This window comes from Acartia tonsa, chromosome 7, assembly GCF_053477335.1.
Source record: "Acartia tonsa isolate MP-2025a chromosome 7, ASM5347733v1, whole genome shotgun sequence".
In the NCBI taxonomy this organism is placed as follows: domain Eukaryota; kingdom Metazoa; phylum Arthropoda; class Copepoda; order Calanoida; family Acartiidae; genus Acartia; species Acartia tonsa.
In genome coordinates this window covers 34,427,417-34,441,496 of record NC_137266.1, presented here as the reverse complement: position 1 = coordinate 34,441,496, position 14,080 = coordinate 34,427,417, and the positions used below count along the sequence as shown (strand labels likewise).

The following is a 14,080-nucleotide window of genomic DNA, read 5'->3' as shown; positions in this document are numbered from 1 at the left end:
TGGAGCTAAAATAATAAACACAATAACATAGTATTAATTCTTCTTCTTTTGCGCGCTAAATTACCACTTATGCACGCCTTACCTACCCCATGTGCACATCCTTTGCACTGGCAGCACGCATCAAGTTTCTTATGGAAATGCAGAAGAACAAAGTTTTATTGGAATCTTCACTAAGCACCAACCTAACCTGCAATTTGAGTACAACAGTTTGTAAAAATATTTCCAGTATTGCGTCGAAACCGATTAATATCCGATGGATTAGATCTGGTTCTCAGCCATACTGAAAACTCATGTACCGTATCGTTTTATAGACAATTTTCTACGAACAGTAAAATGACACAAATACCAGTTTTTTTTAGCCCGGGACTTCGGCTCCTCGGGTCTAACACAACCGGAATTAATCTTATAATTTATCGTTTACTATCAGCGGAAAGCTGTTTATGATACAATGCGATAAATAACGATTCTATGACTGCTTATTCCGTAAGATTTATCTACCATGTATCCTCATATAAAAGTAACATGATGTCTATCTGTGTATGTGTCTTATCTATTTCGGAGTGGGCATAACAATTATCATATAATCAAATCATGCTATGCCCCTAGAGGCATCTATGGGTACTTGATGAAAGAGGAGGGGGTAGTCAACCCTCTAGTTTCAATTCTAATTAACTTTTAATTTACACCTTCACTGTAATTGAGAACCATATCGATCCAGCGATTAAAGAGATCTTTTGCTTCAGACACACATCATGTTAATTTTATTTCAGGATATAAAAAGAGAAAATATTGTTTAAAAACTGTCAAGGAGAAATTCTGGTCCGAAGCCCACAAATCTTAATTTAAATAATTTCTCAATTCTCTCCCCCTACAAATATTTTAATAGAAAAACTACTAAAGATACATTTTAATTTTAAATTGAGTGTAGAGAATCTAAATTAATTGATATGTTTTTAACCAATATAAAAAATAATCAATTAATTAAAGCAATTTTACAAATATATTGATTTCAAAAAATGACCATTAAAATATTATTCAGTAGTGATATTACATTTGTTAGTGCAATAAACATGATTTTGTATTTAAATCGCAAAATTCAAATTTTAATTATGGGGCCAAATTTTAAAACAAAATTATAGGTTATCAAAACAGGTCAACAAACAAGAAATAAAGAGCAACTTAAAGAAAATTCACTTACTAAAAAACTTTTTTTTATAATGATATAATAATATTTCTAATATAAAGTAGGGCTCGGCAGCATCTACAAACGTTTTTGCTTCGGCTTTAGATTTTCCCTCAATTGTGACTTAACTTACAAAACATTGGAGGGCTGTTAACGTTGCATTTTCATCATAATCAATCGATATAATTTTTCATTATGTCTTACAACAATGTATTCGGTAGATTTTTTCTGTGGGTATAGGTTGCGTGATTTTCATGTTGTAATATGTATGTAGAATATAAAATAAATCACTAGCGACCACGCCCCATAGAAGCCTATAGGGGCACCTAAAGTGTTCAGCCCCCCACCCTTATTTATAATTTAAGTTTTATTAAAAAACGTAAAAAAATGGGGGTTTAGAAGCATTTTTTGGGAGGATGGAATTACCCTCCCCCAATATAGTTTTAAAAAACCTTCTCTGGACTTATAAGAAGCTTCACTGCAAAGGAAAACCATATTGGTTCAGCGAGATATTTCGCTACAGACAAAAAAAAAGCTTATTACTTTATAAAACAAGCTAATAATGTTTTCAATATATAGGGAACAGTTAACTATAAAACAGCAATAGAAAAGTTTACAAAAATAAAATAGAAATCAGATGATATTTAAATATTTTAATTTTTTAAAAGATAAAAGTTTGACACTATAACATAAATCAGGAATTTTAAGGGATTAGACAATTGACAATAGATTGAGATAAACTTAAAATTTAATTCATTGGTGGAAAAGTTCAGATACTGTTAGTTTGCTCAGTACAACTCAAGCAAAATTTATTCCAAAATTGTACACTCGACTCCATTATCCTTTCCATCCCTGAACATAAACTTGTTTAAAACTTGAAAATATCTTTAAAATTTTAATCCTTAATCTTTGTAGGATTAAAAGTTGTTTATTTTCTTGTTTAATATCGGTTCAGACTTCAATAAGTAATATAAAGCTCTGCTCCTAATCATGGAGTTTTACCAGGGAGGGAGGGGACATTTGACTGTAAATTGCAATTGTATACAAAGTTTTATTCGTTTCCTCGAAGACTTGGGTACTTTGGTTAAATTTTGATTGGTTGGTTCCAAACTAGTAGTGTACAAACTTATCAACCAAATATTTTGATATTCAGAAGGGATAATTATGCTTCCATCAATGGGATACATGTAAATCAATTTATCGTTCATTGTCTTATTCCTTAAGATTCTTGTGTTTAAGTTTATTTTGATCAACTGAAAATTGATTGCCCATTTCTTCCCTAATTTCCGAAGTTGTACAACAGATAACCCAATGTATAATATATAATCTATAAACGATTTATGCATAACACATTCAAAATTTTAATTTTTCAACTTTAGATTTTTTGGAAGCTTTTTTAGCTTGTGAATATTGAGATAGAATGAGGGTGCTATGTACACAATCGGAAATTAAGTTTTAATCAATGTGACCTGATTAAAGAGATTAATTAGCCCAATAATGCACGCAAGTTAAAAAAGTACAAAGGCTAATAACCACTAGAATATTGTTTTGATAGGTAGAATTGGTGGATTTTGATTTGGCTACAAAACTCACTTTATTTAGTACAAAATATTTGAATTATAGAAAAAGAAAGGTTAAAAAAGGTCAGATTCCTGAAGGAAAGGAAGAAAAACGGACAGACTGACTTATATGAATTATAGAGCAGCTTTACAATAAAAAACGTGTAAAAATTATTATTTAAAAATTGTTAATACTTTTCAAACTTACATAGCTTAAACGTTTTATAAAAGTTTTATAAAGTTGAAAATCTTAATAAAGTTTTGGAATTAAAAGTTTGATAAAAGAGACAGTAATACTATTCGGAATAATCTTTACAATAAATATAGAAATTATAGATGGACAATCTATCAATAACACAGTGTTGGAATAATTCTATCACATTATTGATTAGAAAGTTTTAATATTCCTGCAATATGGTAGCTATAAACAGTTAAATTTCTTAGGATAAATCTTTTTTATAAATTTTTTTATAAGAAATTCAACTTTTGTTGTGTCTGGTTGGACATTTAGTGTAATAAATCCATTATTTTTACTAACAAGGATGACATTCATATAATAGAGCATACAATGCTAGAATAAAAAAATATCTACTAACATATATGTCAGTCTGTCTGTCTATCTTTCTGTGCTACTTTCTAGATTTTTATTTATACAGGAAGGGTAAAAACTTTGTTACTACATCAACATTAGACTTCAAGTTATTGTAGTAACTTTATGTTGTTGTATAATGTCAAGAATAATTACAAATGCTATTTAAGCAACTAGCGGCTACGCCCCTAGAAGCCTCTAGGGGCACTTAAAGTAGGAGGTGGAAATGTCGACCTCGTCCCATTTTAAATTTGAGTTTCAAAAGAGTAAAAAAATATTTTTTTTTTTTGGGGGGGGGGGAGGAGGGTGAAGACACCCTCTCCAAAAATAGTTTAAAACCTTCCCAGGACCTATAAGAAGCTTCACTGTAAAGGAGAACATTATCGGTTCAGTGGTTATCGAGATCCTTCGGGACAGACAAAAAACGCTTACTACTTTATATAATAGGATATAATCGACATTCATGCCAACCACAAAAAAAAGATATTCATTAGACAAATATCTGCAAATTAAAACATATTAATGTTTGAAAGCATCGCTGCAATTGTTCGTTATTATCCTTGTTTTTTAAATCTTCTAATTTGCAGGGAGTAAGGGAGGGGACAATGGGCAGTTAATTCAATTTTATAGTTGTGACCCTTTAAGGTTGAAAACCCAGATATTTCCAGATAAAACAAGTATTTGCAATATAGCAACCTTTAGTGGAAATTTTTGACTTTTTGAATTGTTATTAATTCGAAATGCACCATCCTTAAACTGATGCTTTACTACAAGCTTTTGATTCTAGAGATCAAAACCCTTGTTTACAATTCATTTCCATAATTGTTATTATTAAAACTTCGGAAAATTAAGGAAAGATACCATTTTACTTTTACAACATCTTTTACCCAAATTTTTTTATTGTATTTATTAAAAAGTTAGACACGAAAAAGCCTTTAAATAATTATATTACAAAACTTACTTAAACAATTACCTTCCTACAGAACTTTTAACTCAAGTTATTTCATTTAACGAAATAAAAATGAGATACCTTGCGTCAAAATTTCATACTACATAAATAAAATAGTTGAGAACATAAGTACATCTTAATTTTAAAGATCTTAAGGTTTAAGTAACATATCTTAGGATAACTGGTAGCTGCGCTCCTAGCATCCAGGACAGAAAAATAAAATAACACCATCTTGAGATTTTAATGATAAACAAACCTTGAACAACTCAGGACTTCGTGAATTTTCCCTAAAATTTTGAAATTAATCGGATCATTAATTACAGAAATATTAAGCTAAAGACAAAAAACTTTTGCCTTTACATTAAATCAATAAGAAACATCTAACATGTCTAAAGTAACGAAAAGAGCTAACCGTTACGGACGTACAAATGTGCGGGACCTAATTATAGGAAGGCTTTGCTCATAATAACTAATAATCTTAATATAATTTCTTTCTACAACGCACTAATCGGAATGAATTAACATTAAACAAGAATTAGATATAAAAAATGTAATGATTTAATTTACAAAATAATTTTCAAAATCAAAATATTCTGTCTGCTTGTTATTGTTTATCTTTTTGTTGACGCGCAAGTTTGCCGCGAGATTATGCATGATTTTGCGTGACGTCATTCATAATTGGTCCCCAAGATTGGTTAGAAACTGCTAAATTCTTGCATGTTCCCTTTAAGCCAGTCCCCAAAGTCTGAGACCCCTAAAAATTGAATATTCGATCCATTGTCCCCTCCCTTACTCCCTGTCTAATTTGTGTACTACTTGTCTTTATGGTTTATTCACCTGATATTAAATTTATTTAATTCCAATAATAAGAATTTTATAAATGAGGCAAAGGTTTATCAAAAAGGGAAGGGGAGAATTAAAAGAATAAGTGCCAGGGATGAAGGGAACAATAATGAATTAATTAATTACAAGTTATATACATCAAACAGTTACACCTGCTAAAGAAACAATTTTAAGCTGTAACTATAAGAGTTGATAATATTACTGACAAATGCCCCATCCCTTCTTCCCTGATAAAAACATTAAGGTCTAAGAAGTCTTTGAAATCAGAGAATGAAGGATACGTAAATGAGTAAATACTCCATTTACGTTAGCTATCATCTTAATATTCGAAAAAAGGACAAAAAATCTCAGCATTAAAAAGCCGATATTTCAACAACAAAAAAGGCACAAACTATGCACTATAGGTAATGGAGTAGGTTAGCTACTAAAGATGGAAATACATAAGTATTATAAAAAATGGATCATGGAAAGAAAACGAAGTAGCGGGTAGCATATTTTCACGGTAGCTTTTCTCCTATTTCTAGCCCCTTAGGGGCCAATTTCGTTATCCTGCGTGACAATCATTAGCATTAACCTAACCTAAAATAACCTATCAAAGGCCACTGTGAAAATACGACAAACCCCGCTACTTTGTTTTCTTTCCATGATAAAAAAAATCTGAAGAAACAAAAACATAAAAAAAACAGCAGATACCGTAAATATCCAAATTAATTGATAAACGTTTATCATCAACGAATATGTGGTCCAATAACTTATCGCTTTATCCGATTTCATTAAAAAATAAGGAGGAGAAATAAAGGACAAAACAATAAAAGGTGGTTTCACAATGGCGTACCAATGGTCAAAACGATTTCTATTTCAGGAGACACTTAGAAAAAAAATAACAGGGCACGCAACCAAGAATTATGTCGGATCGGATGTACTGTATAAGAAATTAAGCGGCTAAGGTTATAGAATTTAAAACTTCGAGCAGCCGTGGTTTTTGGCGTGGTTACCAGATTGTATTTTCGGCAGAAGTTACGAATTTTCTATTTTTGACTGCTTACTGTCTAATTATACTTTTATTTGTAGTATTTTTTTCCAAATCCAAAATTTATTCCTAATTTTATCCAAAATTGTAGCATTGTGTAAAAAACTATGTGCATGTGCATGTTTTCAAGACAAGTATCAAAACAACAATAACAAAAATATGCTTCACCAAATAAATCCTCCAAAAATTTATAATCTATGTTGATTTAGACCTGAACATTGATAGGGGATTAATTTTAAAGGGTGTTGACCCACCCCTGTTGGTAATCCCCTATAAAAGGGGCGGATAAGGGGTCAGTTTAACTGTGTTTACCATTGCTTACAAACCAAAATCACCTGTGTCGAATCAATATAAACATTATTTTAAAGTGTAAGTTTTGAAATTTAGTGATATTGAACAAGAGAAATTTATTTTAAAAGGAATTGTATATTTATTTTAGTTAAACTACAGTAAAGTAGACACTTTAAAACAACTATTTTATTCATTGTCTAACATAGGAATTTCGAAAAAATACATTTTTATAAATCGTTCAACATTAGCAAGATGTCAAAAAGAATTTGAGTCTCTTGACCATAAAGTTTTATAGTAAAAGAAATATAAAAGAAAAATCAACTTTTAAACTTTTTCAGCAACGTTTGTATACCTAAGGGTTGTTTTTTCTGCTTTTTACTTCCTGGCCATGAATAAAATTTGAAAAGACTAATAAATATAAATGCGCGTTAAAATACTTTTTTACGCTAGATTGCTCTAGTCGGCTTCTAGACCATTCTAGAATATTTAAAGGACCTGTATTGTTATTCAGCTATCAAAATTAAACAATTAAGTATACTATAACTACAAAATTACCATAGGTTGAGCTAAAAGCCTGAAGATGCGAAACTTTTGGATGTATTCGTTCTTTGCTGTGATGTACCTGGTTTTATCCTGGGCAGTGGACGAAGCTTTTGCAAAAGATATTGGATATGCTAAGGTGAGGAATAGTTATTTATCGAATAGAAAGTTAATCCGGTCCTAATCCATCGGACATTATCGGTTTCGAAACCATATTGTTATTATAATTCTACGATTTTTAAAAAAGCGTAGTAACTCTTTAATTGTTAATTGAAGGTCTGTAGACCACTCAAATTTGTTTATTTTTCAACCGTATTAATACAGTTTTTATATTATATAATTATCCTAGTCATCTGATTTTTAAGAGATAGGACAATGAGTGATAAATTAATATACATATCCAATGATAATAACCACAATTATCCCCTCTGTACTTTTATATATGATTGAAAAGTTTAGACATTACTAGCTTGGAACTCAAAATTCAAAGAAAATACTCAAAGTTTTTGATTAAATGAATAAGAGAAGGTAATTTTAAAACATTGGGTACCTGTGTATTACAATCCAACGTCTCCTCCCTCCCTGAAAAATTGTCTTATTATCCACATATACTCGTCTGAGGATTAAAAGCTGGAATTGTAAATATTAATTCACATTTGTATTACTTTGTTTTTAATAGGTACAACAAGCCAGGCTAGAAGAGTATTTGAAAACCAAGAAGAAACCAATCTTGCCAATTTTCAAGAATATCAAGGTAAAGATTATGTAGATCAGAGGAATATTCACAAGAAATTTTTGAGGCAGGCGATTTAATTACATTTTGCATCAATGACATATGAAAAGAGGTTACGAATGATAAAGTATTTTTACTACTAAAAGAATATTATTTGTTTTCTTAAATAATTTGTGGCTTCGCGCCTATTAGAGGGGAGAAATTTTAACTCGGACCTACAATTAGCGAGGAGGTTGAAAAACTCCCCTAACCTAAGCCTAAAATCTGAATTGGGTTGAAAAATGGTCTTGCTGTTTACAAGATATGTGTCAGACAAACATACATAAATAAAGATTAACATCCTATTTTTTAGCACAAAGGATGCGACTACAAAAACAAAAGGCCACAAAAAATTATATAGTCTACTGTCTACTTTAAATGATGACTGGCCGTTTGATTGTTAGGTTAATACCTTAGTTATAGAGCAGCTGTACTATTAATACAAATATTAAGGTCCCCTTCATGAAGAGAGAAAAGCGCGAGGCCAAGGAAGAATCATTTCTGAACACTCTGTCATTGAGCTACGCCGGAGATTTTGCCATTTCTGATACAATTTCACAGGTATCTTGTTAGTTTTGTTTTGAAATAAAAATAGGGAGGGTAGTTTTTCGTTCCTTTATTTAATACTTCGGGTTAAGTTAGGTTAGTTTATATTAGTTACGGGGTAGTCCCGAAGGGTTAGGGCCTTCCACAGGATTCAGACAGAAAAATACTAACCTTTCCCACTTATTTTTAATTGAATCATATACTTTCCGTAATTTAATTTGTACCTATCTATTTATCGGTTATTACGTCTGTAAATCCTATTTTTTAAAGCGTAGCAACTCTATAATCGTTGCTAGAATGTCCGTACGTCCATTTTAAACATGTTGATTTTCAACGTTTTAACAACAAAATTTGTATCAGATAAAATTATCCGATTGATCTGATTTTTTGAAAACTGATTCCTAGGACAACAAAGTACAATATTATAAGCGAAGCATCTCTATAATCAAGTCCTAAAAATTTAAGTATGTCCATAAACATTATCCTGTATCTAGCAGTTTTTCAACAAATTTAATTTTAAATTTGCTTCGACTCTTATATATTCATATTCTAAATTATTCAGTTCTGACACTATACAAGTGTTAATGTCCGTTTGTCCTACCGTTTCAGTGCTTCGCTTTTATGGATGTTGTCATTCTTGTTCTATCTACATTCTATATGTTTCTTTCTCTATCCATCTATATATGTTTGTATGTAATATGTCTGTCTATCCAAATCCATTTAACTTAATATTTTTATGCATTGTTTTTTTAAAAAATTCTAGGGCAGAGAACTGTTCAGTGCCCTGACATCAACCCTTGGTAGTATGGTAAACATGAGGATGGTTAGAAGTATTGTCGACAGCGTTGTCGAAAGATTAAATGGAAGGTAATAGATATTTCTCGCATCGTATTATAAACAGCTCTTCCCGGATATAGAATCCGCGGCACCTCGGGTATAAAAAAACTGGTTTTAATCTTGTACATTATTATATTCGTAGAAAGCTGGATATAATACGATGCTAGACATAGTTTTTTCGTATGGATGAGAACCGGTTCCTATCCAACGGATTCGAATGAATACGAGAAATGTTTATCCATCTATCTGTGCTTAATTTTAGCATTTTGAAGAGATTGATTTAATTGTATATGTACTTGTATGATTGAAAATTCATCAAAAACATCCATATTTGTGTAAATTATTTGTTATTTATCTATTTATTAATGAATATATATTAGTCAATTTATCTTTAATTGTAAGTAAACAAATGTTTGCATTATAGTCTTATTTTATTTTTTTCCAATTGCTCTCAATTTAAACCATATTAAGCATGTAAAGACCTTTCTATAGACACCTTAACCAGGTTTCTAATTCAACCCTTGCCAATTTTGTAAAAAAAAGAAAGACCCCTCAAATATTTAAAAATTCTCCAAAAGGGCTAGGTCTCGAGTTGTGGAGCTCAATATTGTTTTATTATTGCCATTGCTTGAGCATGAATTGGATTATTTCTTTTAGTCTTTGACCAAAACTGTAAGGTTTATTTTGAAAAAAGTAAAGAGATTTTTTTTCAACACTCTTTATCTATTTTAAAATCTATTAATTGCATAGCAATCTGCAATTCAAAGCTCTATATATCTAGAATAGTCACTATACCTATCTAACTAACTATCTATCTATTTATACAGGTATACAATTGAAAGACAGGGGCGTAGTGATCTTCCATATGATGATGATAGGAGTAGAAGTAATCTTCCCACAGATGATGGACAAGAACATATTAAGGTATTGTCAATAAATCGACCAACCCTAGTTTTTTTGTTTGTCAGTACAATTATCATATTTTTTCCTTATTTATCACAATTATAGCATATAGTTTGATAAAGTAGATTCGGTAATACATTTGGTACTTTCTTCAAAGTCCCTAGCGAGCACATAACCCATTCTTTCCCTTCTTATTTAGGAATAGATTGAAAATAAAGAGAGGCCTTACCAGGGTAGCCCCTAACCTTTAACACATGTGTTTTATTTCAAAATAAACGGGAAGGGTATTTTTTGCTCGTCTAGACAATTTGTTGAAAATCGCCATATATTTGGTATTAATATTCATAAATAGTAGAAAAGTTAGACCTAAATACTATTTCTTGACAAGCCATATGTATTTTTCCATTATATTTTCAGAAAGGTATAACCACCTTGGTTGGAGCTGCCCTTGGAGAACAGGAATGTGTCCAGAGGTCTGCCTGTCTAGCTGGAGAATATGCCAGCCAGCTTCCAGGTATACAAATAGATAGATAGTTAGACACAAGAGTGTGTCCAGATGTTTGTTTGTTTAGCTTGTGAATAGATAGATGGATAGAAATATGGATAGATAGGTAAAGTAAAAAGTTAAATACAAAGATAGGTTAATTGATAGAAAAATAAATTTTAAATCGACATAAAAAATCTAATCAAATATACACATTTTAATAGATTTTTAAAAAGGTATAGAATTCTATATTATTCTTTATTTAGGCAAGGATGTCCTGTTCCTAGTATTAGACAGGTTTGCTCCAGACTCCTGGCTTTCTACCATTTCTACATTTAAACAGGTAAATCAACTTACAGTGGATGGGAAATTTAGAGCCCACCCCCCTCCCCCTTCCTAAGAACCATAAAAAGCTTACTTTTATTAATTGTAAAATAAATACTTCAGCTTCTGAAAGATAAAAATCACGAAACCTTTTTTGTTTGTTTTTCTTGAATAATTAAACCTGCCATGACTTTTACAGTTTGTCTTCGGAACCCATTAATATCCGCTGGAATAGAACCAGTTCTCAGCCATACTGGAAGCTGGTTTTAATATTTTTTTATTTTTGCGGAAAGCTGTCTATAATACGATGCGATACATAACAATTAATAATGTTTTTTTTCAGTCTGCCACATATATTGAAGACTGCGAACGGTACATTTGTACGACTGATTCTGCCAAACCTAAAGGAAAATAAATTACAACAAACTAAACCTTCAATTATTGTATAAAAGCTTTGCTTTAAATAATTTTCATTATTATTTTTTTAACCTAATTGTTTTTATTACCATTTTGTTCTTCAACATTCAAATTTGTTTTAAAAAGATAATTTAAACTTTTTGTTAAAATATGTAAAACTTAAGTTAAAAATAATTAGCCCATCACGTTATTTGTTATGTCAAAATCTATTTTTAAAAATATGAATTTGGGCATTAGAAAACATTTAAAAGTAAAATATAAACGTTTCTTAAAATTTTTAGTGTTTCTGGAAAACAAACATAAAAAATACAATTGGCTTTAGTAGCTTACAAATTTTTGCGGTATGAATTAATATACTTTTATCTGCAAGTTTCTAAAGAACTTGTTCAGACTTAAGTTTGATAAAAAATATTTGTCTGTTTTGTTTTTAGTAATCTTTTTCTTTTAAGTTTGAAAAAATTGAAATATTTGTGAAACTATTCATTAATCAATGAAAGCGTCTTTTGTGTTCTCATTTCGTGCATTTCCGGCAGCTTTTTGAAAAAAACTTACAGGGTGACTTATAATTAGTTTTCAACGCGTAAGCATAATTGTTTGTTTTTTAAGAAGCAGCAGTACAATACAAATGACCAATTATAGGCCATGCAGTATAATTTATATTGACCATTTGTATTGTATGACGTCAAGCTGCTTCTTTTTTAAATACAAAATAATGTAAAACAAAACTTGTTTAAAACTTGGTTGCTTTGGATTTTGCTTTGTTTAGCAAGAATCAATAATTATGAATAAATATTTAAAACTTAATATAATAAAATATTTTTGATCACCCTGTAAAAGTAAAAAAATGTTTTTTTTTCTTTAAATTCTAAAATCATGTTTAGTAACACATTTTGAAACTTTCAAAATTTTGTTAATTTGTTAAAATTTCTGTTGATTTTTCAACAGACAAAAAAAGTTTCTTATTTTAAAAATTGAATTGCCCTAAAAATGTATTGTTTAAAAATTGTGAATATGTAAAATTTCTTATATTATGTAAAATAAAAAAGTGTAAATAAAAATATTTATTTGCAATAGAATATATGTACATTATATATCATTTATATTATGAGCAATTTGTATTTTTTATATAAACATTAAAATTAAATAAAATTTGAGAATAATCAACTGTTTTTTATATTTACAATAGTTACACAAATAAATATCTTAAAGTTATTAAAATAAATATAAATTTAACGTATTTTTTAAGCATTATAAATTGTTTAATAAAAATTATTTGATTTTTTAATATATGCATTTGAAAGTTATACATAAACATAAACTTAAAGCTACATTATAATTTACATAGGTTTTTTTCATATATGAAATAAATATTGGGCTACATACTATAGTATTTCTTAGGCTAGCCTTAAATTTAGGGTTTCCTAGACATTTAACATTAATATATATGTATGTGACGATGAGGGAACCCTAACTCCAAGGCTAACTTAGGAAATTTTGTAGATTTTGTTCCTTTCTATAAATTCCTAAAAAATCTAATATGACATAAAATAAAATGGTTCAAAATTGATTTATTACATTGCAATAGTATTTATACAAAGGTGAAAATGTTTCCAAAAACACTCTTTAAAATTATAACAGTAACTGTAATACAGTAATTTTATATGAGTCCTTCACATGTTTAGTAAATATAATGTTTAAGTCAATTATTCCTACTTAAAGCGCAGAAATTATCTGTACAGCCATAAATTGATAGTATGTTTCAAGGGAAATTGCTTAAAGACTATCATTCTAATAATCTTTATTTGGTGTAAAGTCTAAACCCTTGTTTTATAGTAGCTGCACTAATCAATAAGATGGATACAGACTGAATATTTTTTCTAAACAAAAACATTATCTGTACAGCCATAAATTGATAGTATGTTTCAAGGGAAATTGCTTAAAGACTATCATTCTAATGATTTTTATTTGGTGTAAAGTCTAAACCCTTGTTTTATAGTAGCTGCACTAATCAATAAGGTGGATACAGACTGAATATTTTTTCCAAACAAAAACATTATCTGTACAGCCATAAATTGATAGTATGTTTCAAGGGAAATTGCTTTAAGACTATCATTCTTATGATCTTAATTTGGTGTAAAGTCTAAACCCTTGTTTTATAGTAGCTGCACTAATCAATAAGGTGGATACAGACTGAATATTTTTCCAAACAAAAACATTATCTGTACAGCCATAAATTGATAGTATGTTTCATGAGAAATTGCTTGGAGGCTTTAATTCTAATGATCTATTATTGGTGTATATAGGCTATACCCTTATTTTATAGTAGCTGCATTTTTAAAAAGGTGGGTAAAGAGATTTATTTTTCCAAACAAACAAAAAATATCATGTGTCTGGGATCAAAAGGGATAAGACAGTGGCTGATAAATCAATGTACATTCCTAATGATCATACACAAAATCACCTCTTCTATAGATTAAAATTTGTGTTTGAAACTTTATAATACTCAACTTAATAAACCAAACTATCAAAATTTACTAAAGTCCCCAAAGTTGTAAAGCCAAACATTATTACAAAACTTTGGGGACTAATTAAAAATAAACATCCCATTGTCCCCTCTCTCTGATTATCTGTAGAGCCATAAAAATTTGTTGACTTCATCTCGTCTCTCAGATCTGGATTTATCCTCTTCCTCCCTTTGTTGCTTCTGCTTGTCAAGCAAGGCACGAATTCTGAAAAAAAAGTATTAGCTACAAAAATTATTGTACATATATGAGATGAAAAACTGCAAAGTACGCTAATTTTTTAAGTGGAGC

At 29.8% G+C, this 14,080-nt stretch overlaps 2 protein-coding genes across 2 annotated transcripts in view; one reads left to right on the top strand and one right to left on the bottom strand.

Moving 5' to 3' along the window:
• The first annotated feature begins 6,439 nt into the window (after window positions 1–6,439).
• LOC145323646 (uncharacterized) lies at window positions 6,440–12,427 on the top strand. Its single transcript, XM_080166054.1, has 9 exons — window positions 6,440–6,522; window positions 7,005–7,123; window positions 7,664–7,738; window positions 8,210–8,317; window positions 9,066–9,169; window positions 9,967–10,063; window positions 10,460–10,556; window positions 10,793–10,869; window positions 11,194–12,427. Exons 2-9 carry the CDS (start codon window positions 7,025–7,027, stop codon window positions 11,263–11,265), a joined length of 729 nt encoding a protein of 242 aa, XP_080022180.1. The 5' UTR covers window positions 6,440–6,522; window positions 7,005–7,024; the 3' UTR covers window positions 11,266–12,427.
• LOC145323642 (uncharacterized) overlaps window positions 12,314–14,080 on the bottom strand; it is a 45,695-nt gene continuing 43,928 nt past the window's right edge. Inside the window, exon 28 of the mRNA XM_080166046.1 lies at window positions 12,314–13,996. Coding sequence (XP_080022172.1) covers window positions 13,891–13,996 — 106 coding nt within the window. The 3' untranslated portion in view covers window positions 12,314–13,890. The remainder of the gene's footprint in view (window positions 13,997–14,080) is intronic.